General features: G+C 37.7%; 1 protein-coding gene across 1 annotated transcript in view; it reads right to left on the minus strand.

Moving 5' to 3' along the window:
- Positions 1-26327, minus strand: part of LOC105478245 (DNA polymerase alpha 1, catalytic subunit) — a 308053-nt gene that overhangs the window by 106101 nt on the left and 175625 nt on the right. The window contains exon 35 of the mRNA XM_011735382.2: positions 7029-7145. Coding sequence (XP_011733684.1) covers positions 7029-7145 — 117 coding nt within the window. The remainder of the gene's footprint in view (positions 1-7028; positions 7146-26327) is intronic.

A 26327-nucleotide genomic window follows, 5' to 3' on the forward strand; every position in this document is an offset into this window, starting at 1 on the left:
ACCCTGTCTCACGCGCGCGCGCACACACACACACACACACACACACACACAGAGAAAAGAAAAGAAAGAAAATAGAGTATTGGTACAGGAAATCACATTAAGACAAAGTTACGGTGAAATTAGGCTGGGCCTTAGTCCAAATGAAACTAAGTGTCCTTTTTTTTTTTTTTTTTTTTGAGACGGAGTCTCGCGCTGGAGTGCAGTGGCCGGATCTCAGCTCACTGCAAGCTCCGCCTCCCGGGTTCACGCCATTCTCCTGCCTCAGCCTCCCGAGTAGCTGGGACTACAGGCGCCCGCCACCTCACCCGGCTAATTTTTTGTATTTTTAGTAGAGACGGGGTTTCACCGTGTTAACCAGCATGGTCTCGATCTCCTGACCTCGTGATCCGCCCGTCTCGGCCTCCCAAAGTGCTGGGATTACAGGCTTGAGCCACCGCGCCCGGCCTGAAACTAATTGTCCTTATAAGAAAAAGAGAAAGAGACACACAGGGAAGAAGACTGCCATGTGACAACACAAGCAGAGATTGAAGTGATGAATCTACAAGCTAAGGATTAGCAGATGCTAGAAAAGGCAAGGAAGGATTCCCTGTAAGTTTCAGAGGGAAAATGGCCCTGCCAACACTTGAATTTCAGACATCTAGCCTCCAGAGCTGTGAGACAATACATTTCAATATTTTAAGTCACCTAGTTTGTAGTTCTTTGTTAATATACTACCTACTGAAGTCTTTACACTTGGGTCTAAATAAGCCATTTGGGTCCAAAATATCCATGATAAGACATGGCTTAGCAGCTGCATATACAAAAAAATTGCTAGGCATTTTAATTTAGAGAATGCTCAAAATGAAAAACACTGAAAATATGGATGCCAAGAAAGTTAACACAACTCTGAATAGACTTAACAGAAATTTACTATCTAGAAAAGGTAGCAGTGACACGTTTCTCCTGCTTCATACTAGTGCTAGTGAGAGCACCTAAAATACTGCATGTAGTTTTGGGCTCCTCAATTTATCAGACACAAAGTCTTTACTAGGATCATTATTCTGAAAGCAGAGCTCTAGAGAAATGAAGGCCTAGGAATATTGGGTCTAGCAAGGAACATTCAGGAAGATAGCTACCTTTATATGTCTAAGAGGCTCTCATAAAATGGGCATTGAATAGGCGCTGAATAAGTGCTTACCGAAGGCAGAGACAGAAAAAGGGATCAGTCTAGCTTTGTGTAGTACCATTCAGTTGAAGTAGGACCAATGAGTAAGCTCCAGAAAAAAAAAAATTCAGGCCAAATGTAAGACCTTTCTACCTAATTAAAAATAAACTTTAAAAGTATACTGACAAAGCAATCCAAATATCCATCAATGGATGCATAAACACATTGTGGCATATCTATTCAATGGAATATTATTTGGCCATAAAAAAGAATGAAGTACTAATACATGCTACAACACAGATGAACTTCAAAAATGTTACACAAGGTGAAAGATACCAGACACAAAAGGTTACATATCGTATACTTTCATTTAAAGAAAATATTCAAAGTAGGTAAAATCCATAGTGACAACAGGGGCTAGAAGGAGGGGGAAATGGGGAGTGACTGCTTAATGGATATGGAATTTTCTTTGGGGTGATGAAAATGTTTTGGAACTAGACAGTGGTGGCAGCCACTTAACATTGTGAATGTACTAAATGCCACTGCATGGTTCACTTTAAAATGCTTAATTTTATGTTATGTGAATTACACCTCAATTTTTAAAAAGTACATTCAAAAAGGTTACTAGCACCCATGTGATGGTAAGAGAAGCTGTACATAGAATTTAGTAATCTCATCAAATATGCATGTCAAAATAACAAAGGAGAGCTCCAAAAGACCTTTCATGGTAAACCACCATTCCCTACTGTAGAATAACTAATGACTAGGTTTAAGACTTTAGGTCATAGTTCTAAGGTGCTCTTCCTATATGGACTCATGCTTACTGCCTTAAGAGACCACAATTATTTTCATGTTTTCTTCTGAAAAAAGAAACTGCCCTAGGTAGCTTGGCAACATTCTCACTGTCCCTAACCTACTTATCAAATCGACTATTTGTTCAGCCATAGCCATTTTGAAATGGTAACATATAATGATTATAAGTTCATTATTTCTCCTCTCCCTTTAAGGACAGAAGTCCTACATGATACACATGTTACGTGTTCTGTTATAAAAGACTTCAGCAATTTTACAAGTGAGGAAAATATGAGAAACATTAGGGGGTTTATCAAAGTAGGACTAGAAGTCATTTCACTGCTTTCCTTGTAAGTGACCTTCAAGAAATTTAGTTGATTAAATAATTGAATAAAGGGCTCCACTATACTGCTCCTGCCCCAGGGACTATACAATTTCACAGATTATCTCTATCATGATCGAGAGAGTCACATACAGACATTTTCTCAGCTCTACATCAAGAACGAATATGTTAATGAGAAAAAGTTTAACTTGGTTTGAAATCCTAGTTCGATAATGAAAGATTAAGAATAATAACAACAACAAAACCAGAAAGCATTATTTTTGGCAAATTATTAATACAGAATCCTCTGTGGAGGGATTCCATACACATTCATACACATTTCATGATATTAAAAAGTCAAAACCACATTCTTAAAATAAAGAGATACTAAAATATTTATTGCCTAACTTGGGTAAGTCTCATCTCTATCACCAGTATGAAAGAGTTCTATTTTTTTAAAATAACATCAACTTTTATTTTAGATTCAGAGGGTATATGTACATGTTTGTTACATGGGTATATTGCGTGATGCTGAGGTTTGGGGCATGAATGATCCTGTCAAAGAGGGTTCTATTTACTCAGTAACTTAAATAGGCATCAAAATTTTCACTCTCGTATTTAAATGCACCTCCTATATAGCAAAGAACACTCAGGGAATATATGTCTTAAGCAACAACTTATATACTGGGAATTTCCATGAGCCTAAAAAACTTAACAGTGAGATATATTCATATACATACACACACACACACACACACACACACACACACATAAATGAAGTATCTGAGAAGAGAGAAGATACACGTGTAAAACCCTGAGAACAAAACTGTCCCGGCTTTCTTATTCTAACTCTGGCAATGTGAGCCTGCAGAAGAGCCAGCTTTCCTACTCCAAGTCAATTCTGGAAAGTACTCAAGTCAACTGCAACCTAAAACTAAATGAGAATAGGTTTATTATGTGCAGATAAGACTGGCACAGTAAGAGGCTAGTGCTTTACCATCAAATTTGAACAACATATTTAAAGCTCCCACTAGTCTAGTACTAGGAATGTCTAGTGTTCCATCCAAACAGGCATTTATAAATGTCTATTTTTGCCCACAGATATCAATTTTATATAATCTACGTAACGTTAAAATAGTTTTATAAAGAAATGTTCTGTTCATTAACATGTTTCTAGCACCTAGCAAAGTGCCTAGGATGTATGTGTTTAATAAATAATTATTAAATGAAAGTAAGGTATGATTGAGACAGAGCAACTGAGAACTAAAGAACCAGATGAGTAGAATCCTGCAAAATAGACACCTTGGAAAACCTTCTGGTGATTACAATAATTCTGTCCATTGCACAATTGTTTTTTGAACTTCTCTAGAACTATCTTTGGAAAAATGCATTTTTCCCTCCTACTAGAAAAGCCCAGGAACCTCACAAATAGAATTAAGAAATTCCTCGCCCATTATTAGCAACTCAAAGTTGAGTACATAAGAGTGTCCTGAGTCCCACTGTCAAGGTCCCTGTCAGGAATGGCTAAGGAAAGTATCACCAACCAGCCTGCTCTGAAACTGAGTAACTCCACAGGGTCATGTCCTGAGCAGCACTGGAACCAGAGGAGCTAATCTATGAAAGCTTCTCCTTGGGAAGAGTAGCTGATAACCTTGAGAAACACATGCCTAAAACGCCGCAGTTTTGAGAAGGACAAGGATATGAAGAAAAGAACAAGTCACTTTGAAATCTAAAAAGATTAATAAATAATAAAAGATAACCTGATATATTAAACCACTATCAACATCATCCTCAAAATGTATCAGTCTAATAGCTTAACGATCTAATGATTATACACTAACCTTTTACCTTCTCTTACCAAGAATGCAATCATAAAACTGGTTGATTTTCTAAGAAGTAATTCGATTTTCACTGAACTTAACTTGATGAGTTAGATATTTAAAAAGTCTCAAAGGCAGCATCAGTTCATGAAACAAGGTGATTCCCCTAAAGCCTACAACCGGATTGATGAGTCACACTAAATACATACACTTTTGTTCTCTCTCTGCACCTGCTGATGCAAGTCTTGAGACAAGACTGACGTAAAAATAATTCAATATGACAGCTAATTCTAACGTTCCACATTTTTAAAAAAGTTGTTAATCATCAAAGGTACACCAAAAAAAGGGCAAGGAACATTTTATGCTTATCAAATTAGTTTTAAAAAATAAACGATAGTGTCCAAATGATAGAAAGGCTATCGTAAAACTGGTATGTTCATAAAGTACTGGTATACAGTATAAGTTGGGATAGCCCATTAGGAAAGCAATTTGGCAATATAAATCATGACCATATTGTATTTATGCAATGTATGTATGTATTGTTGATAACAATTTATCCTAAATGTCAAATAAAGAAAAAATCATTTAAGCAGAAAAATATTCATCACAAAATTTCAAGTAGAGATATTGAAAAGTAGCTGAAAATGCCTAATGAGAGGTATAGTTAAATTTGTGTTTAAAATTTTTGGTACTGGAGGCCAGGTGTGATGCCTCATGCCTGTAATCCCAGCACTTTGGGAGGCCGAGGCAGGTGGATCACAAGGTCAGGAGTTCAAGACCAGTCTGGCCAACATGGTGAAACCCCATCTCTACTTAAAATACAAAAATTAGCCAGACATGGTGGCATGCACCTGTAGTCTCAGCTACTCAGGAGGTGAAGGCAGGAGAATTGTTTGAACCTGGGAGGCAGAGGTTGCAGTGAGCCAAGATCATACCATTGCACTCCAGCCTGGGCAACAGAGTGAGACTCCGTCTCAAAAAAAAAAAAAGGTACTAAAAATGAAGTAAACACAGAAAAATGCTTGACAAAAGACAAATGTGATACCAGTACATATCTTCATTGTGATGGCAACCATGTAAAAAAATACATATAGATACGCAAAAGAATAACTGAATACACAATGATGGCAGCTGTTTACAGTTCCTGACTAGCTGCCAAATTTTGTGAAATGATATATTATCCTAAAATTAAAAGTCATTATTATTTTAAAATAAAATATTTTCAGCTGGGCAAGTGCCGACAGTCCCAGCTACTCAGGAGGCTGAAGCAGGAAGATTACTTGAGCCTACGAATTCAAGGCTGTAGTGAGCCATGATTGCGCCTGTGAACAGTCATTGCATTCCAGCCTGGACAACATAGCAAGACTCCATTTCTAAAAATGTGTGTACCTATTTTTCTAAAACAAGTCTGTGTATCAACCCTTTTCAGCAGGAAATGTTGAAGTCAAAACTTGATTGCTGGCCTGTCTCTGTATTTAAAAATAATAACAGGTTCCCAAGTCTCACCTTCTTCTCACTAAAAACCTTACAAATCTTCAGGCTAGACAAATTTGGAAAGTGAGGCACATTATGGACCTGTCCTAGTGAGACAGATTGCACATTATCATATTATAGGTTCTGAAAAGATCTGCAATAAACTTGTTTAATTTTGGTTAGCCCAGCATCTGCTAGATGTACTTGATCACAAAACCCTCTTTGCTCAAAAGACCTGCAAACTTCTCACTACAGTTTGGGAAATGCCATTTGGGTCAAAGATGCTCAAAGGGGTCAACAGAGGGAATGCATCTTAATTACCAGAGAAGTGTTTCCAGGTGCCATGCTTTCCAGTTGGGAGTCATTAATGACAGTATGTCTTACGTCTCAGGTGTGTATATTAAGGTAGAAAAATGGCTTGAGTGGCTCGGTGCAGTGGCTCACGTCTGTAATCCCAGCACTTTGGGAGGCTGAGGCAGGCAGATCACCTGAGGCCAGGACTCGGAGAGAAGCCTGACCAACATGGTAAAACCCTGTCTCTACTAAAAACACAAAACTTAGCCAGGTGTGGTGGCATATGCCTGTAGTCCCAGCTACTCGGGAGGCTGAGGCAGGAAAATTGCTTGAACATGGGAAGCAGAGGTTGCAGTGAGCTGAGATTACGCCACTGCACTCCAGCCTGGGCGACAGAGCAAGACTCCATCTCAAAAAGACAAAACAGGCCGGGTGCAGTGACTCATGTCTGTAATCCCAGCACTTCGGGAGACCGAGGTGAGCAGATCACGAGTATAAGAGATCGAGACCATCCTGGATAACATGGTGAAATCCCATCTCTACTAAAAATACAAAAATTAGCTGGGCACGGTGGCACGCACCTGTAGTCCCAGCTACTCGGGAGGCTGAGGGTGCAGTGAGCCAAGATCATGCCACTGCACTCCAGCCTGGCGACAGAGCGAGACTCTGTCTCAAAAAAAAAAGAAAAAAAAAAAAGACAAAACAAACAAGCAAACAAAAAACAAAGAAAAATGACTTGAGAACTACTCAACTATGCAGCTACTTATAAACAACTAATCCAGCAGAGGGGACCAAAAACCCCACAAAATAAACCATTCAGGGAACAGAATTGGGAGGATTTCTGCCTCTTACAAATGGGATTCTGATCAAGCCCAAATATGACAGCAGTTTCTAGAATGAAATGGCCATGTCTTCTTTTGCAATTATGTAGTGGCAACTAAAGAAATTTGTATAACTCATATGAGAATTAGTTTCCCTTTTAAATATAAATATAGTATTGCTCATGACATGTGAAAAAAAGAAAGCATGTATCTTTCTGAAATCTGTATTTTTTAAAAATAAGATTAGTATATGCATATGGTAGTAGGGCATCTTCATAGGGCAAATACTCAGTATCTACTTCTCAAAGCAAGCAGCCCTCTACCCTCTTCTACATGGTTCTTTAGCATTATGAGACTGTTACCTCTGGTCGAAGTGTAGCTTTCATGCAGGCTGGGCAAAGAGGCCCAGTTCGGGAGAACTGAAGGGGAAGGTGACGAGTTCGATTGCCACAGGTTGGCTCCTCACATATCAACCAGCCCTGGAGAGAAGAAAGGGAAAACTTCAGACTTATCACCATCAACAAATATAAGTAACAAATCTTTTTTTGGTTATCAAGATAGACTCATTTTATTTCATCTTTTCTCAGAAATTCTGACATAACTCTAGTTATCTCTCTCTCCTGACATGTTAATTAGCTAAATCTATGCCCCAAACTTAGAAGTTAGGAAACCCATTCAGTTTAAAAAAAAAAAAAACAAAAAAAAAACGTGAGATGTTATTTCTTTTTCTTAAGAGAAACACCCTTCCTCACTCAAATACATCAAAACTTGCCAACAAAAACTTCTACTACAGGCAGAATGTAAACCAATGTGTTTTAGTTCATTAGGAAAGACCATTACTGAAGTAAAGAATGCACCACATACATGTATAACCTTCCCAATAGCTGAGTGACTATTGGCTAGTTACTTAATTGCTGTGCTGTTTCCTTCTCTGTAAAATGGATACCACAGTACTTACTGTATAGGGTTGTTGCAATGATGGAACACATTTACAGTGTCTAGGACTATATTTGATATAAAAGAAACACTTAATAATCAATTATTTCATGTAAACAAAAATAGATTCTCTTATATGTGCTTTCTGGAGACATAAAACTAGCTGCAATGTTTTCAAGGACAACTTCAACTTATCACTATTTTCCAGAGGTTTGAAATACTACAGCTATTGCTCACTTCTCTGTCTTTTAGAACCCTCTTCTCACCTTCCTTCTTCAGTTACTCTCCCTTGCTGATCTTGTTTGAATTTTCTCATAGTGATGTGATAAGAATATGCCTAAGACCTTAAATCAGCATTACGTTTGTTATAAAAACATTATCTGTTAAACAAAGGAGACAAGACTTCCAAGTGGGGTCAAACAAAGTTCAGCTGTTTATACTAAGGAACCAAGGTCTGTGGGCTTTCGTGCTATATGTATTGCCACAGAGGCGTAAGTATAAGGCAAATGTTAGGGTGAGGTGCTGGGTATAAAGGTGAACAAGGTATGCTGCTGCTCCCCTGTCTCATGGTGTTCTGATCTGCGGAGCCCCCAGTAGGGACCTGACTATCTGTAGGTCTTGGAGCATTTTGAGACATGGCAACTTCTGAACTGGTCTTGAAAAATGAGTGGAAGTTTGGTAGGTAGAGAAGGCAGAAAAGACAACTTACACAGAAAGAACAATGTATGTCAAAGAATGAAGGCCAGAAAGAGCTATGCTGTGTTATCATTAATAAAGGAATCAATAACATGCATCACCCCGTATTCTATTTCTAGACTGAACAACTTGTTGGTCTTTTCCCCTTAGATAAGAGCAGTATATACATGAGTGTTGATTCATTATGTCAGGTACTTTAGTCTGCCACTTAGTAATGTTTCCATGTGGTGTTAATCCAAAGCTGAGGGATGCCCTCACTTGCTGCTGTGCTGTTTGACCTCATTCCTCAGAATAGGCTTTTCTTGGAAGTAGCTATAACAAAACTCAGGGGAAAGCACCAAGAATCAGTTCTTCTGGCTCCATTTAAAACTATCACAAAAAGGCAAAGTGTATAGATCTTTATAACTAAAAAAATTATGCTACCTTTAACGAATGTAAAATTCATCTAGTCAATACACCCACAGTAAGCATTATTCCTACCTTCATTCAAGGCTAAACTATTTTAAAATTTAATATGAGCTTTTCAGGTAGAGGGAGGGTCTCAATGAGTCCTTAATGAAACTTGTAATATATGCCCAGAATTACATTAAATATTGTGAAGAACAGGCAAAAGGGCCCCAGGTACAGTTTCAGGAAATTACAATCTAAATAGGAAAGCAAGGTCCACACACAGAGACTATAAAAGCAATTCAGTATGGCTTGGCTTTAAGAACCAAGTTGTGTGGTACCAACTACAAATGCTAACAATACAGAGAAGGGATAGGTTAGTGTCTGAGATAAACTACTACTACCACAGCAAAAGATCATGAACCAGATAATCAGTGGTTCGGAGTCACAGGCAGCTGTTTGTTTTAATTTTGAGGGTGTATTACAACATCTTCTTGATTTAAAGAGACATTTATATTCACATTTTAATATTTCTGAAACTCAGATGCATTTATAATGGACACGTACAGCTTAATAATGTACTTTAGTTTACTCCAAAAAAGCTGTTAAGTCAAGAGTGCAGCTCACAATCAGCTCCTTAGAATTAAAGAAACAAGATACTGGCCGGGCACCGTGGCTCACGCCTGTAATCCCAGCACTTTGGGAGGCCAAGGCGGGCAGATCACGAGGTCAGGAGATCGAGACCATCCTGGCTAACACGGTGAAACCCCGTCTCTACTAAAAATACAAAAAATTAGCCAAGTGTGGTGGCACACGCCTGTAGTTCCAGCTACTCGGGAGGCTGATTGCTTGAACCTGGGAGATGGAGGTTGCAGTGAGCCAAGATTGCACCACTGCACTCCTGCCTGGGCGACACAGCAAGACTCCGTCTCAAAAAAAACAAAAAAAATAAGAGAGAGAGAAACAAGATACTTCAGTTTAGTCTGTTCTAGGCATGGGAAATATAGCGGGGAAAAGTGGAGCTGACAGCAAGAACAGGTATTAAATTTTAAATGCAGCCTATAAACATTAAAGGTAAGACTAGTTGTTTCTTGAAGTACCCATTTAGGTATATTAATAAAGGAAACAAACCATACAGGACTGGACCACTCCTTTATCATTCATTGGGTCTGTTACTTTAAATTTGATAAATGAGGCTTTATATGCTTTGGAATATGCAGTTAGTTAATGTTGCCAACCATAGTTGTAATTCATCCAATTCTAAACAAAACTAAAAAAATAAGCAGACAGGTAACAACTATCATGTTTTGAGACAAGAAATTATTCAATTCCAAAATATAATCTGGATATTAAAATTATTTAATTTTTAAAATATAATGTTCAGAAACTATAGAGTTCTTTTCAGATGTTTTTGAAATTTGATTCTGTCAATTTACTATGACTTCACAACTCACTGGGGTAGCTGCCAACCACGGACATGCTAAGTTATCATCTCACCTGTTTTTAAAGCAAACACCTAACCCTATCTCTGACAGAGGTACTAACTAAATGTCCTTTCAAATCATATAGAAAACAGATAATATAATTTGTCTAGACTTCCTACCAGTTATAATTAACATTAAAGAGGTCTTTTTTCCTTTGTCACCTCTCTATTCATCGCTTATTTGGGTTTGTTTGTACTTACTATCTGTTAATCTCCCTTTACAAATGACAACAATAACTAGTGCTATTATGCATGGAAATTAAACATGCTGATAACTGTGTGAAGGGAACTGGGGCTGAAAAAAATATTAGAAGCCTGTAACTCTTTATGCTTCTTGTTTTATTTTGATAATTAAGCTTTTGGTCATGGTGTATTTTAAACAAAACTCTTCTATGTAGGAAATAGGCCCTAATCATATTAAATACATGCTTTGCTTCAATTCAATTTTGTAAAGTACATTTTATTTAACCCTTTGTTCACCCAACAAATGCCAACCAGCTAGCTAAATCTAACCTTCAAGGAACATTTGTGCTGTTAAAAAATAAATATAGGCTGGGCATGGTGACTTATGCCTGTAATCCCAGCACTTTGGGAGGCTGAGGCAGGTGGATTGCTTGAGCTCAGGAGTTCAAGACCAGCATTGACAACATGGCAAAACCCTGTCTCTACCAAAAATACAAAAATTAACTGGGAGTGGTGGCACGCATCTACGGTCACAGCTACTCGGGAGGCTGAGGTGGGAAGATGGCTGAAGCCCAGGAAGTTAAGGTTGCAGTGAGCAGTAATTATGTCATAGCACTCCAGCCAGGGTGACAGAGTGAGATCCTGTCTCAAAAAAAATTTTTGTTCTAAATAAAAATAAATAACTATAACAGGTATTTGAAAATATTCCATTGATGCAAATCTTATAAGATCTCACACTGAATTTTGTCTCTTAAGAGTGACAAAAACAAAGCAAGTGAAAATAATAATATTGTGTAAGTTCACTTTGATTTATCACTCACAAAGACAAAACTTAACTTACTTTCATTTCTCACTTTCAGAAATAACATACAGCCTGTACAGCCCAAGGCTACATTGACAAGTCAATGGAAGAGGATATTTTAAATAAAAGTATAGTTCCTTGGAACTACTAGTTATTTGGAACTACCCAACCTATAAAAAGATTTGGATTTTAATAAAAACCTCTAGAATCACTTTAAGGATGTCTGCTATCCAAATATGCCATTTTATTATGTAATGCCACTTACAAATTATCATAACCAATAGCAATAAGGTCAATAAATTTTCAGTTGCCTGGCTTAGCCACATTTATATATAGAAAATTCAAAAGAGGTGAAGTCAGCCTGTCCAATAGCAAAACAAACCTTTACCAAAATACGCCAAGCTCTATCACTTGTTGCTTTAATCTCAGCATCACTAATTCCTTAAAATCATTGTGTATGAAATTGTGCCAAATGCTGATTGGTTCTGATGACTAAATTATATTTCTGAGGCCTCAACTAAAATGGCTTCTGTCTGCACATGTTAAAAAGGGATCAATTTCCACTTGTAACTGAGGCATTCCTAGTAGTTGCACCTTAAACACAAACTGTTATTCATTTGTGTACATTTGTATTTTTAGAAGGCTACACACACAGAAATCATCTAGATCTGAAATTGTGGAGCATAGGAGGCCCTCAAAAATATCTTTCGAAGAAACTATCAACAGAGTAAACAGACAACTCACAGAATGGGAGAAAAGATTTGGAAACTATGCATCTGACAAAGGTCTAATATCCAGAATCTATAAGGAACTTAAACAACTCAACACGTGAAAACCAAATAACCCCATTAAAAAGTGAGTAAAGGACATGAACAGATACTTCTCAAAAGACATATAAGCAGCCAACAAGCATACGAAAAAATGCTTAACATCACTAATCATCAGAGAGATGCAAATCAAAACCACAATAGGATACCATCTCACACTAGTCAGAATGGCTATTATTAAAAAGACAAAAAATAACAGATGCTGGCAAGGCTGCAGAGAAATGGGAATGCTTATACACTGTTGGTGGGAATATAAATGAGTTCAGCCACTGTGGTAAGCAGTTTGGAGATTTCTCAAAGAACTTAAAAAAGAGCTACCATTCGACCCAAGAACTGCATTACTGAGTATATACCCAAAGGAAGATAAACTGTTCTACAAAAAAGACACATGCACTCATATGTTCATTGCAGCACTATTCACGATAGAAAAAACATGGAATCAACCTAGGTGCCCAACAACAGAGGACTGGATAAAGAAAATGTGATACATACACACACACACACACGCACGCACACACACACCATGGAATATATAGTACGCAGCCATAAAAAAGAAATGAGATCATGTCCTTTGCAGCAACATGGATGCAGCTGGAGGCCATCATTCTAAGCAAATTAATACAGGAACAGAAAACCAAATACCACATGTTTTCACTTATAAGTGGGAGCTAAACGTTGGGTACACATGAACATAAAGATGGGAACAGATTCTGGGACTATTAGAGCGGAGAGGGAAGCAAGGGCTGAAAAACTACCTCTTGGGTACTATGCTCACTACCTGGGTGACAGGATTATTTGTACCCCAAACCTCAGTGTCATGCAATATAACCCATGTAACAAACCTGCATGTGTGCCCCTAAATCTAAAATAAAAGTTGAAGTTATAAAAATGTAGAGAAGCAAGTTTATAAAAAAAAATAAGGAAAATAACAATGCATAGTAGTTTGCATACTCGAGTCAAATATATAGTGGGCCCTTCACCTCTCATTCCCAATCAGTCACCAAGTTTGTCTACTGGTCTTTCCTTTATAGTCCCATTACCACCAACCTCATCAAAGCCAGACCTCAGATTGTTCTATTTCAGTGGCCTCCTCCCTGGTTTCCCTGACTCCATTCTCTCTCATATCCAACACAAAGGGCTCTCCACTCCCATCTCCCAATCACATACCTTCCATAGATAATTAAGAACAAATTCATTGGCCTGGCTTTCAAATCCTTACAACCTCATCCCACTCCCCCACCCTTTCTCATCATTCTCTTACACAAACTCATTGCCCAATCAGGTTGGTTTTCTCACTGTACTTACCACATTTTGCCTGTTTTCACCTCCTTATCATTACACAGGCTGGAGAACCTCTGCCTAAAAGGTCCATTCCTTGATCATCAGTTCCATTCATCTTTTGTGAAATTTTCCCGATCCACAGGGATTTCTTCTTTATTCCACCTAACGCTGAGCATACGCTGTGGTGAACTGTCTCTTAACCATCTTATTTTACCATCTCGTTTTGCCTACCTAACTGGATGGTCAGTCCCCTGGAGAACAATTTGTTTTGGAGCTGGTACTGTCCTCCCTAGTCTCTACCACAAAAGTTCACACTCAATGAAGAATACAGAATTGAGGTTATGAAAAACCGCATGAGTAGGGTTTCTTTCCTCCCATTTACTAACAGATAATTTTATGCAACTCGCTGAACCTCTTTCTGAGCCTCAGTTTCCTCATCTATAAAACAGGAGGTAATAATATTTACTCTATTAGTGTTGTTCAGAGGATCAAATAAGAAAACTCACAAAAATGTTGAGTAAATGTAAAATATTGTTATTATCTTGTCTCTGGTATTGGGGAACATTATTGCTAAGCTATAGCTGACAATGCACTATTAAAAATGCACCATTTTAACCAGGAAAGAGCCTGGTCAGCGTCCATCTGGTGTTATCACAAAATGGAGAACTAAAATAATGGATAAACAGTATGATTAGGTGGTGCTGCTTCTCAATTTGATTGCAAAATATTACAACTATGTAGTCAACATAAGTGAAATGTTCGTTTTTTTTTTTTCCTGATCAAACTAAAATATAGTGAAGATATAGATGGTAAAACAGGCAGTGGGGGAAGAGGAGGCTGTCTTTGCTTTATTTCTGGATTCACAGATTTTCAAGAGACAACACGGTTCTGCAGTGACGTATGATTTAGTTTAAATTGTAATGGCTCACCAGGAGTGCAGTGACAGGGTCACAGGACGGGGTCTGCCAGCATGCATGCTCTGAGTTCATCAGATTATTACTAGTTTTCAATAATGGCCATTAACCACCCCTATACCAAAACTAGATGCACTCTGATAACATCAGACTCTCTTTTCAACCTAAACCATTTATAAATGTTCCGGGGTTCCCTTGCAGGCACATTTTTCTGCCACAGAATTATCCCTAGTGGCAAAAAATGGGTCTTCTTATAGATAGTGCACAGTATGGGCCCACAGCTGCTTTTGAAGAATGACATGTTGTGATTTGGAATTTCCAGAAATATCAAAAAACAAATTGCTTTCTGACCCACATTTGTACCCAAAACTGGGAGAAAATTTCCCTAAGATCTCCAGGGGAAGTTTTAACAGGAATATAATTTTGCTTTTAAAGTTAAATCTTCTACACTGCAGCATGCTGGCATGTCAAAGAGTGATTATTAAGTCCCAGAAAGGTGTTAGGGTAGGAGATGAAAGAGTAAATCAGGAAAAATAAATACATAAACTAACTATTCACCAAAGTTAATACAAGAATATTTTGAAGAAAATTATCAAAACAGAAGTAGAAAGCGTCTCATCGGTCAATATAAGAATTTTAAATATTATTAAAATTGATTTTTTAAGTAAGACATCTCTTTAAATGAACAGTCATATGTCATTTCATCCAAGTTATTTGAAACTTATTGATCTTATCATTTGTAAAAGGACCAGACTCTGCCATCAGTTTGCTGAAAGGATAATGGAGCACTCCCAAACTGTTATGATAGATTGGATGCAAACAGTGGTCCTCATTTAAACACACAGAATAGCACTATAAGTGGACAAATTCCAACCTCAGCAATTGTATATTACATGATAAATTAGCAACTTGCTCTGCTTTGCCTCACATCAAATCCAATACAGAGCCTTGCTATTTTAATTTGCAATCAGAGCTTGAGCATCAGAAGAGGTACCTGAGGTACATTAACGAGCCCCCATGCAAGCCGTCTTCTCTTGTTATACTGTGAGCACACAAAGCCAACAATTACCAGCAATTGTATTTTACCCCTACAGGACAATACCAGAACAGTTAAAATTGTCTCCATGCAAGCAACCAGGGAAAATATACTTAAAAGACTTTATATGGAAAATTACATTTTGGGGAAAAAAGTTCAATGGAGGACATGTATCTTTCTGTATGGGCAACTATAAACCTCTCTTAGTATATTCAAGCCTATTCTGTAAAATACTCTCCCTATTCATCCAACTCAAAAGCAAGCTACATTTTTAGGCTATAATAGGTCACAACTAAGTACACAGTACCTTGCTTCAGGAATAATTTTGCTTTGTCTGTCAACTGTCAACAAAACACAAAGAGCTCATGCAACCCAGCCATGTACTATGGATGTTAGAGATCTAACAAAATACAAATAACAAGAATACAAGATTTTCTAGCCACCCTGCTTTCATTTTATATGAGAAACTGAAAGCATTTTCCTTTCCACATTCCATTAATCTCTATTATATTACAAAGCTTTTCACAAAATACTTTTTCCCCCTATATGAAGCTACAAGTGACTTGGGGATATAATATTCCAACTGTAATGAATGTCTGACTTTCTAACATGAATGATAATAAACGGATGTGTCAGGTAAGGCACATAGTCATTTCAACAAGAGAAAGGAGGAAAGAATCAAATGGAATGAGTTGGTAAAATGGTTACTCTGGTGCTTGTACTAATATTTTAGTGATGAAACCTCTAGAAAAATTGTTCATTACTTCCATTGCCATTCCTGCCTCTCAAGTCTTCACTTTTGAAAAAAACTACCACCTTAGCTATGTACACACAATAATGAATAAACTTCAAAAGTGAACTCAGAATCACTATATGCACAGAAAAAAGACTGGAAGGAAGTACTCTACAATGCTATCACTGGTAATCTGTGGTTTTCTTCTTCTATTTCCGTATTTTCAAAATTTTCTACAACAAGTGTATATTGTTCTTATAATCAGAAAGTTTATTAACGAGAAGAGACAGTATTGCCAGAGCTTTCAATATAATCAAATCACTAACACAGCTGAAAAATATTCTGAGCTATACCATGTGTATGCTTGCTGCCAAGATAAATTTTCAGGGAATGTGCTTATGGGGAAAGAAAGGGCACATGAAAAAAAATAGTCTGTTCTTAAATTTTTTTTTTTTTTTTTACTAAATCTAAAATTTCAAAAATAGGTCAATTTAATCACATAAGCAATTCTCAATGAGAAAGTGACAGGGTATGTATCAGTAGTATTAGTATCATTTATTAAATTAAGCCATTTACTAAAATGCGCCCAGTCTATTATAGAATATGGTTTGAATACCTTTCTTTATGATGGTGGATCTCTGAAGGTAGGTAATAAATCGGTTTTAAAGAGAGGTGCCTTGTTCCCCACGCCCTCTCCCCTGCCTTTATTCAGTGTGCACACAGATCAACTCAGATGTCCTGGGGTAAGAATCAAATAAAACAAAATTCAATCGGAACGGCATGCATGCTTAAAACCTTCTTACCAGAAGAGTTTTTCTTTGCTCAAGTCTAGCTAAAAGTAATTTTTATTGTTTGTTTGCTCAGAGACTAGTATTTATTGGTATGGTTTCAAGTGATACGCCTTTGGGTAGTGAACGACAAATGTTAAAACTGAACTATAGCTACTACTGCCTCAAAGGACATCTTAAAACCAGAATGGAGTTCAAACTATCACCAGGCAATGTTTGTTCATTTAACTTTAATTATTTTCTCCTTGAGAATGGTACTAATGAAACTGAATATCTTTCATGGTTTCGAAGGGCCGTTTGAATAGTCTGTAAACAGAACTAAGGGTAGACAAGAGATCTGGCTGAGCCAGGAGGTTGCTAGGTGATGTAGAATGTAAACCCACAAACTTGTTAAGGTTTGCTTTGCTTTCATGCCACTTTCACACACTCTCAAAAGTTTTGAGAATTGATTTTTCAGGTGGTCACTTAAAAAAAAACAAAAAACAAAAAACTCCCTCCCTTCAAAATTCACTCCCTGCCGATGTTCTGCCAGATTCAGAAGAGATGAAATCCATCTAACCTTTGGCTGCAACATGGGAAACTTTTGGTTTTACATGAATGTAGGATTATATATTTTCTGAATGCCCATAATTTAAGAAACAAATGCAAGGTAGATTTTAACATTTCAGAAAGACATTTCTAATCTCTTATGTAACTTAAAACTAAAATTTCTCTTCAGAAAAAAAGCATGATCACAGTTTGGGAGACCTGGGGCACAAAAACCAAAACCCTGTGGCAAATGCCTTAACACAAATGATCATGGTGACAAACCTTTCAGTATAGCCACTCTTGTCTTCACTCTTCTGGCATGTACCAAGACTCACTGCCTGTGAGGCTTCTCCCTCTGGCCCCCTCCTCCAGCCTCCTTTTTAAGTAGCTGATCAGAGATTGTCCAGTAAGAGCACTTTATTAGATCATCAGCCAGAGGGGTTCACAAGTACTGAGAGCAATGGGCTCAAATGCGGCACATCAGTTTTAATAGACCAGGGGCTACTAGTAAACTGCAGATACTGCTGAGAACTTTCCATGCACTGAACTCTTGAAAAAGCACCGTCTCTCCAGCTTAAATGCAGCTGCCTCTTTCAATGCCGCAAATGGGTAAATTTGACAAAAAAGCCACCATTAAGACTACATGAAAGGCTCAAGACAACATCCTTTCAATGCTTTGTACTTCAGTAATCAGATGTACTTACTCACCCCCTCCCCCAAACCCGATCAAGAACTATTTCTGAATGGTAGGAAATAATTCCACTTTGTACATCTTTTAGTTAATCAAGACTTTCTATTCAGCAATTTGACCTTTTGTTCAAAACAGGATTATCAGTTTTTTCGCCAGTTACCAAGGGCGACTCGCATGGTGAACATAATTGCAATAATTTGCAAAACACCATGGCAACCCACATTACAACTAGGTAAATACTGGGCTTTTGTGCTACATTGTTATTTTCAGAGATGCTGAAGTCAAAGAACGAATGACAAATGAACACAAAATTTATATTTGCTTTGTCTCAAAAGAGAAGAAAATTGATAACAAGAATTGGGGGGAAACCGACTACAGCTGTAATTTCTAACTTGATTAATTAGGATGGTAACAGTCCTTAACAGTATATTCAACAAACAGCCCTGACTTCGTCTCTCCACCCACCTCTCTCCATACCACTACCACTATCCCCCCCACCCCAGACAAATTTTTTCAGCTTAGAGAACAAACATCCCCCATTTGCTCTTTTCTTCAACTTAATGGAATCCTTAATTGCAGAATATTGTTCTTCTGCTCTTCATGGCAATGAAAATGAGAGAAAGGAGGAGAGTGCCAGGGCAGACAGGGAGCTATAGTCATTTTTTTTTCCTGCTTCTTTTGGACACCCCAGGCCCAATGATGAGACGGCATTTTCCTGGAATCAGCAGCTGTTTCGTAGCAGACAATAAAGTAAAAACTATTTGGCTTTGCAGAAAAGCCACTTTTCTCTTGGCAACACAAGGTAAGTCTACATGCCGAGATGAAGTTTCATAATTTAAATGCCAGAACATAAGATGAGAAAATAATGCCAACAATAAAAAAGCATACATTTGTCTTGTAAAGAAATTATTAACTGTATGTACTGTCCCGAAAGCTGCTGAAATGCATATGCTTGCTATTTGAGAAAGATGTTCAACAATATCACCAATGTGCTGAAAACCACTTTATACTCAGAGATCCCAATTCACAAAACAATCTAAAAATATAAACTGAGTATTCAGAAATATAAAAATCAACATATTTTAGTAAACACAACCTCAAAAATAGTATAATCTTTTCAACAATAAATATGATTAGAAAAGTTTTATCAGAATTTTTTACTCAGGTATAAAAGGTAGGTTCTATTTTATAGTAAAGGAGCAGTTTTTTATCTAAGAAGCACAAATTCTGTCATAATACCTAGCTGTTGGAAATTATCAAAGCTGACTTTCTCATGCAAAATGGAATATTTCAGGATGAGAAAAGAAAAATACACACAGAAAGGGCTTGCAGAAGTTATATTGCCGAGATCTCGAGAGAGAAGCAAGCAGCTCCAGATGCATTCTAAACACAGCCCAGTCTGCTTCCCTTCATCTGTCTTATAACAAGCAAAAGCAAAAAGAGAGTCTCTGAAACGATCTGCATATTTCCCTTAACTTTTGAAAAATCAAATGGACCTGATACCATAATGGGTCCATTCTTATTTTGTCAGGGCTGAAGACTCCCTGACAGATCTCTAAGATTCAGCATAGAGAAATCACAATTTAACATTCCTCCGAATATGCCTCCGAAATTATAGATACTGTGATTTCTCTCAAAGAGTATAAATCAAAAGGATATATGACACATTAACTCCTTCTCAGTCAGTGATAACCTCTTTACACTTTGAAAATATATTTTATTTTCTGGCTGAGTTCACTCCAAATTTACCATACCTGTATTAAGTGCATTCCTATCAAAAGTCTAAATGTTAAGATGAAATATATCCCTTAATGCCAAATTAAAGGGTTGAACAAGCCTTTGGTACTTTTTGATCAGAGAGAATTGATGACAGATCTTGAAGTGGGCCTAAAATCCCCATCACACTTGAACTTAAGAAACCCTTACATATAAATGAAATATTTTATAATCTACCTGGAATTTCTTCACTTAGAACATTTTACCTTGTATATTCCTCCCCCCTTCTTTTGTGGCTTCTGTTCTAATGTGATTTTTTTTCTCTTCTGTTTTTACCCCCTTTCCGCCTTTTTTCTTTGCCAACTGGCTGAGATGCTTCTTGACGTATATTTATTTACAAAGGCTCATCTACGAGTGATTGCAACATCCAACCATCTATAACGTTAATAAATTACCTAAATCACTAAATCAGGAATGGCAAACACCTAGCAGGTATATTGCAGTTCCGTTTCCAACTCTGTCCTGAAGACCACTATAGGATGGAAGCTGGCACCCAATATAAAACCCATCTGTTAACCCTGTTCCAGATACTTCTTGCTCTGGAATTCTTAACTCTGGCGGTACACTGGAATCACGAGGGCAGCATTACAACACAGCGCCACCCCCAGAGTGTCTGATTCAGCAGGTCCTGTGTGGGGCCCGAGAATTTGCATCTCTAACAAGTTCCCAGGTGATACTGCTGCTGCTGGTTTGGGACCTCACTTTGAGAACATCAGTCTGGGATACGAAATGAGCTTTGGGATGTTAAAAAGTTCCCCCAAGTGATTCTAACGTGCAGCTAAGGTTGAGAACCACTGTTCTGTATTATTCTCATTCTCTCTCTTGTTCAAAGAGAACTACTGGTTATTATTTTCTGAACAATGAACTTCATAAACAGAATTGTATTTAAAAAATTCTCTCTCAATTCTTTCTATGTTTACTCTTTCTTTAGATATTATTTAGGTGGTTCACTCTTGCTCTTCCAAGTTTTCCATGCAGCATCAGAACTATCAAAGTCTCAAATCTGACTTAATTGTATTAAAAGAACTAAATGGTTTATATCAAGCACATAGCATAATACCATTCTTCCTTTAAACAAACTAATAAACAACCTCAATCTGGCAATAAAATTATAGTTCTTAAAATATGAAATGTGCTTTACTTAGAATCACAGAATTTTAGGAGTGCTGGTGAAAACAGTGTCTATGGAAAGCAACCACAATTACACGTTTGACTTTGACAAGTAATATGAAATGATATCTTTAAACCCTAAGTTTTAAAATTGGAAGAGACTTTAGAGCTCTAATCTTTTGTGTTGTGAGGAAAATGAGGCACAGAAGAAAGTATATTTTTTGCACACTGTCACACAGCATGTAGACTGAACTTCTAGTCCAGTGCTCTTTACACACTACATCTGTGCTACTTAATACATGAGCCAGTCGCTGTATGTGGCTCTTGAGCACTTGAAATATGGCTAGTCCAAATTGAGATGGGCTGCAAGTGTAAAATATACAGCAAATTTCCAAGACTTAGTTCAAAAAAGGAGACTATAAAATAGTTTAGTGGTATTTTTAACACTCATTACAGAATAAAATGTCATTTTGGATATATTGGGTTAATTAAAAATTTAAAAAATTTTAAATATTAATACAGACGGGTCTCACTATGTTGCCCAGGAGATCCTCCTGCCTCAGCCTCACAAAGTGCTGGGATTACAGGTGTGAGCCACCACACCCAAACAGGCTAATTAAAATGTATTATCATATTATGAATATCTCTCATTTAAAAAAAAATACAAATGGAAGTTTATCATATAACTGTTCTAAATCCTGTTTTTTCATTGAAAAGTGGAGGAAATTATGGCCTGTCAGTACATATAGATCTGTAGTGTTCTTAACGGTTGCACAAAATTCTATTAAATGATTGTAATAATCTAATGAATTCTCTTCTGATCAACAACGGGTTGTCTTCAGTCTCTTACTATTACTACTATAATGCTGCAAGCAATATCTTTGTATAGTACCTTTGATAATATCTGTAAGGACTGTACATCTGTAAGGAGATATACCCAAATCAGAATTGCAAAGTAGAACGGTATGCTCATTTACAATCTTGATGATTTTGCCAAATTGCTGTCCAAAAGGTGTACCATTTTTCATGCCCACCAACAGTGTATGAGAGTGCTCCGTTCCCTATACCATTTACTATGCTATGTACTACCTAAAAGTCTTCCAAAATAAGTGGAGCACAGAGGATTTTTAGGTCAGTGAAAGCACTCTGTAGGATACTGTGATGGTGGAGGTATGTTAGAAACATCTGTCCAAACTTACAAAATGCACACCAAGAATGAACCTCAACATAAACTATGGACTCTGGGTGACGATGTATCAATATAGGTTCATCAGTTGTAACAAACATACTATGGCAGGGGATACTGATAATGAGAGAGGCTATACGTGTGTGGGGCAGGGAGTATATGGGAAATCTCTGTACCTTACTGTGAAATTGTGCTGTGAACCTAAAACTACTCTAAAAAATAAAATCAATTATTTAAAAAGTCTTCTCAATTCCACAATTATTAACAATATTACTTTTATAGTTCCATTTTCTAAGTTTAAGTTTTTGATCCTTCTGAAAGTTGTTTTAGTGTAAGGAACAAGGAATAAATCAACTGTATTTTTTTCCAGATGATTATTCCTACTGATGTGAACCACCCTCTTTTAAAAAACAAAATGCAACTTTGGGTCTATTTATGGGCTTTCTATAGTTGCTCCATCGAAATCACCAAATATTTTTGCACCAAAATATTTTAAATACCCCAATTGTAAAAACTGGGAGGACTGGTGGGTCATTTTCTTTGTTAGAGTTTTCCTGCGATTTTCTTTTAAAAATTGAGGAAGCTTTAAATTTATGGATAAACTTAGGGGAACTGACAATCCTAAAATGTTGAGTGGTCCTAGCCAAGAATATATGCTTTGCCATTTACCCAAGTCTTCTTTTAAGCCATTCAGAGTTCATATATATTTAGCACATTTCTTGCTAAGTTTATTCCTAGGTATTTCATCTTTTTAGCCTGTATTATAAATGATATTTAGTTCTTTCGTTATGTTTTCTAACTGGTTGTGTGTATACAGCCGAAAGCTACTGATTTTTAGCATTAATTTTATAACTAGTAACCTTATTAAAATTATTTTTGTCTGCGATAGTTTCTTGGTTGATTGCATTGGATTTTCCATGTTAGAATGATCTGTAAATAAGAATTTCCCCCTTCTTCCAATTTTTATATATTCCTTTTTTTGGTCTAATTACAATGGTTAACATTTTCAAAATGTGATATTTATCAACATTTCCACCGGGCTGCCTCTAGCAGATTTCCCAAGGATCTAGCGCCATGGACCTAAGAACTAAGCCACCAGGAATCTCTGCAACTGAAAAAAAGTAACTTTATTAAAATTATTACAGATTCTGTAGGCACCTTTGTCTCAGAGTGCCTAAAATCAACTTTGGGACTGAAACTTTAGCTAAAGGACATTAAATGGTTGACTAAATATTAAAAAAGCTCCTTTCATATTTGGGGAATTAGTCCTCTTAAAATACCCCTTCCCTAACATAAGTCTTATTTAAATTAAACTACAGTATTCAATCATTTCTCCTGGCTCTGCCTCTAAAAACCACAACTTGAAATGGGGCAGAGCTGAATTTTGGGGGCCTCAGTCTCTTCCTTCATAAAGAAGGGTGTTTCACCAGGATAGACGATTGTAAGGTCTGTTTAAGTGTGAGAATTCTTTAATTCTACAACATAATTTTTAAAAAATGAGGTTCCCCATATGCCTTCATGATTTATCCATAACTGAGGTTAGCAAAATATACACATTCCTAGCACTGAAAGTATTTCCTGTTAACTAAATCTCATTACTCCACCATTAAGTTAGGATTTAGTGTTACTACTATTTTCATTCCAGTGCTCCCGGCTGAGTAATATATGTCGGTGAATGTCTACAGCAGTGGTTCTCAAAATGTGGGCCTGAGATCAGCAACATCAGCATCATCTGGGAATTTGTTAGAGATGCACATTCTCTGGCCTTTATCCCAGACCAAGAATCAGACACTCTAAGGGTGGCACCCAGCAATCTGTGTTTCAGCAGGTCCTCTATGGTGTGACAGTGATAAGTGGGCATGTATTTATACAAATAAGGTTTAATAAGTATAAATCATGAGACTAAATGGCATATTCTATCAAGTTGTGAAACATATAGAAGCCAGGGTGAGGCAGAGTGCTACAATGACAGATAAAAGGCTTAAAAAATATATATGTATCAATCATTAGTTGTTAATCCTGACATTTGCCCATTACATTACCCCTCTCAAAGCCCAAAATACCTTACTCCCCTCTGAATACTTTGGTTGCTAAGGATTTTAATACACATTCCCAGGGCCTACAATTTCGAAATTGCAAGAACCGTAAGGAAAAGATCTGCCATCCTAGGATACGTTTTCATGTGTTATTGAAACAGGTTCAAAGAAAAATTCTTTAGATTCAGCTCCAGAGCTCTCTTGACCTAGCTCTGAATCTTCTAACAAGCCCCTGAATCTACTTTCATGTCTCACTCATCTGTGGCAAGCCTAACATGCCTCCCATCGACACTAAGATGATTTTAGGAATGCCTGTCCATTTGCTAGTCCATTGCCTTACTTCTGATTCCACTCTAGGGCTTAGGAGATGCTGTTAGGAAAAGATTCTCTTTGGTTTCTCATTTGATGTTTTATATAATAAAACTAAAGAATTTGACTTTGCTGCATAAGCACTGTCACTGAGTGTTCCTCCAGGAAAGAAGAAAATGGGCCTGGAGTAGGTCATTAATTTACTAAGAACAGAGAAGTCTCTACCTAATCAACTCTTCTTCCATGGGAACACTCAGAAGGCCTTGTACATTAGAAGCCAGCAGAGAGATTTACATTTTTACATGCTGGACTTCAAACTACTGTCGAGGAAAGAAAGCCACTCGTAACAGGATGAATTTTTTGAATTCTTTGGGGATGAGTGAAGGACTGATATTGCGCTAACTGGCCACAAACTGGACACAAGGTTACCGAGCATACAAAAGCTGTATGCTTCAAGGTGGTCACATACCTGGGGCATTTTACATGCCAGTATGAAATGATGAAGACTCTGTACTCTATTGCCACATTTACAATGTCACTAACACACTGACGATCATAAAACTACGTGGGTAGTTATTTGGAGTGGGGATATAGCTATTCACATGTCCGGCAAACTGATTCCCTAAGCAGAGAGGATTCATCCTTCCTCCGGCCCAGCTTACATCCTGGCTGCCCATACCAGGAACATCACTATCAAAATAATATGTAAAGTGTCTGTTAAAGTGAACAACCTTCAAAAGGGTTGTACTTTGCACATATTTGTATGAATCACTTTCTTCAAATAATTAAAATGAATGCTAAGGGCAAGCAACATGCTGGGTCTATATTAAAACACAGTTTCAACAGCATTGCTTGGGGAATGGCTCTTTTTACCTGGGACATCTGGAGTGCATGAAGGTAGGCATGACTTTAAGTGCAGGAAGAAGTCCAAACATGCTAATATATAAGAGGACATAAAGTTTGTGGATGGAGAAAAGAAGGAAAGAGGTAGAAGAAAGGGAGACAGAAGGCCACCACCTCAGTCCCCAAGAGCTCTGAGATGCTATCATTCAACTTTGAGCCTCTATAGTCTAGGATAGTGTCTGATGCATTGCAGCAGATGAAGAAATACTCTTTTAATTTTACACTGAGGGAACTAAACTCTCTGATATCGAGATTAATTCAGATGGCTGAACACTCCAGCCTCCCTCAGGGTAGGCTGTCTGTGAGAGTCCAAAAACCCTTCCAAGCCTTCCTTCACTGTGCCCTCCTTGCAGGAGGCAGATAAAGAAGCCCTGTGGCAAAATGGAAGGGCAGGAGCCAACTCAAAGATCTCTTCTCACCTCACTGCTTCAGGAGCCACATGCCTTGGGAAAGCCCTTCACCCTATGAGCCTTTGGGTGTGTGCCTGTGGATACTGCAAGTGCACCTACCCTGCCTCTTTCACGGGATGACACTGTGAGCATCATGTAAGACCAGTGTCCCAAATTGCCATAAAAGACTTGTGTGATCAAGAGTAATTCCTGGCCAGGCAGAGTAGTTCATGCCTGTAATCCCAGCACTTTGGGAGGCCAAGGCGGGAGGATCACTTGAGCTCAGAGTTTTGAGACCAGCCTGGGCAACACGGTGAGACCCTGTCTCTACAGAAAATTTAAAAATTAGCTGGGCATGGTGGCACACACCTGTAGTCCCAGCTACTTGAGAGGCAGAGTTGGGAGGTTCGCTTGAGGAGGAGGTCGAGGCTGCAGTGAGCTGTGTTCACACCACTGCACTCCAGCCTGGGTGACAGAGTGAGACCTGCCTTAAAAAGATAAAGAGTAATTCCCACATACAAGCACTCATATCTTTTCTCCCAGCAATATACAGTGCAGTATTTGTGGGCTCTTCTTCTTTCAGGAATGTTTAAAACATTTCTATCCAAATGCTGTGGAGCCATTGCCTAGTGATGGATTACTTACAGGTTATGATGTGACCCATATT

The sequence above is a fragment of the Macaca nemestrina genome, chromosome X (assembly GCF_043159975.1).
Source record: "Macaca nemestrina isolate mMacNem1 chromosome X, mMacNem.hap1, whole genome shotgun sequence".
Lineage (NCBI taxonomy): Eukaryota > Metazoa > Chordata > Mammalia > Primates > Cercopithecidae > Macaca > Macaca nemestrina.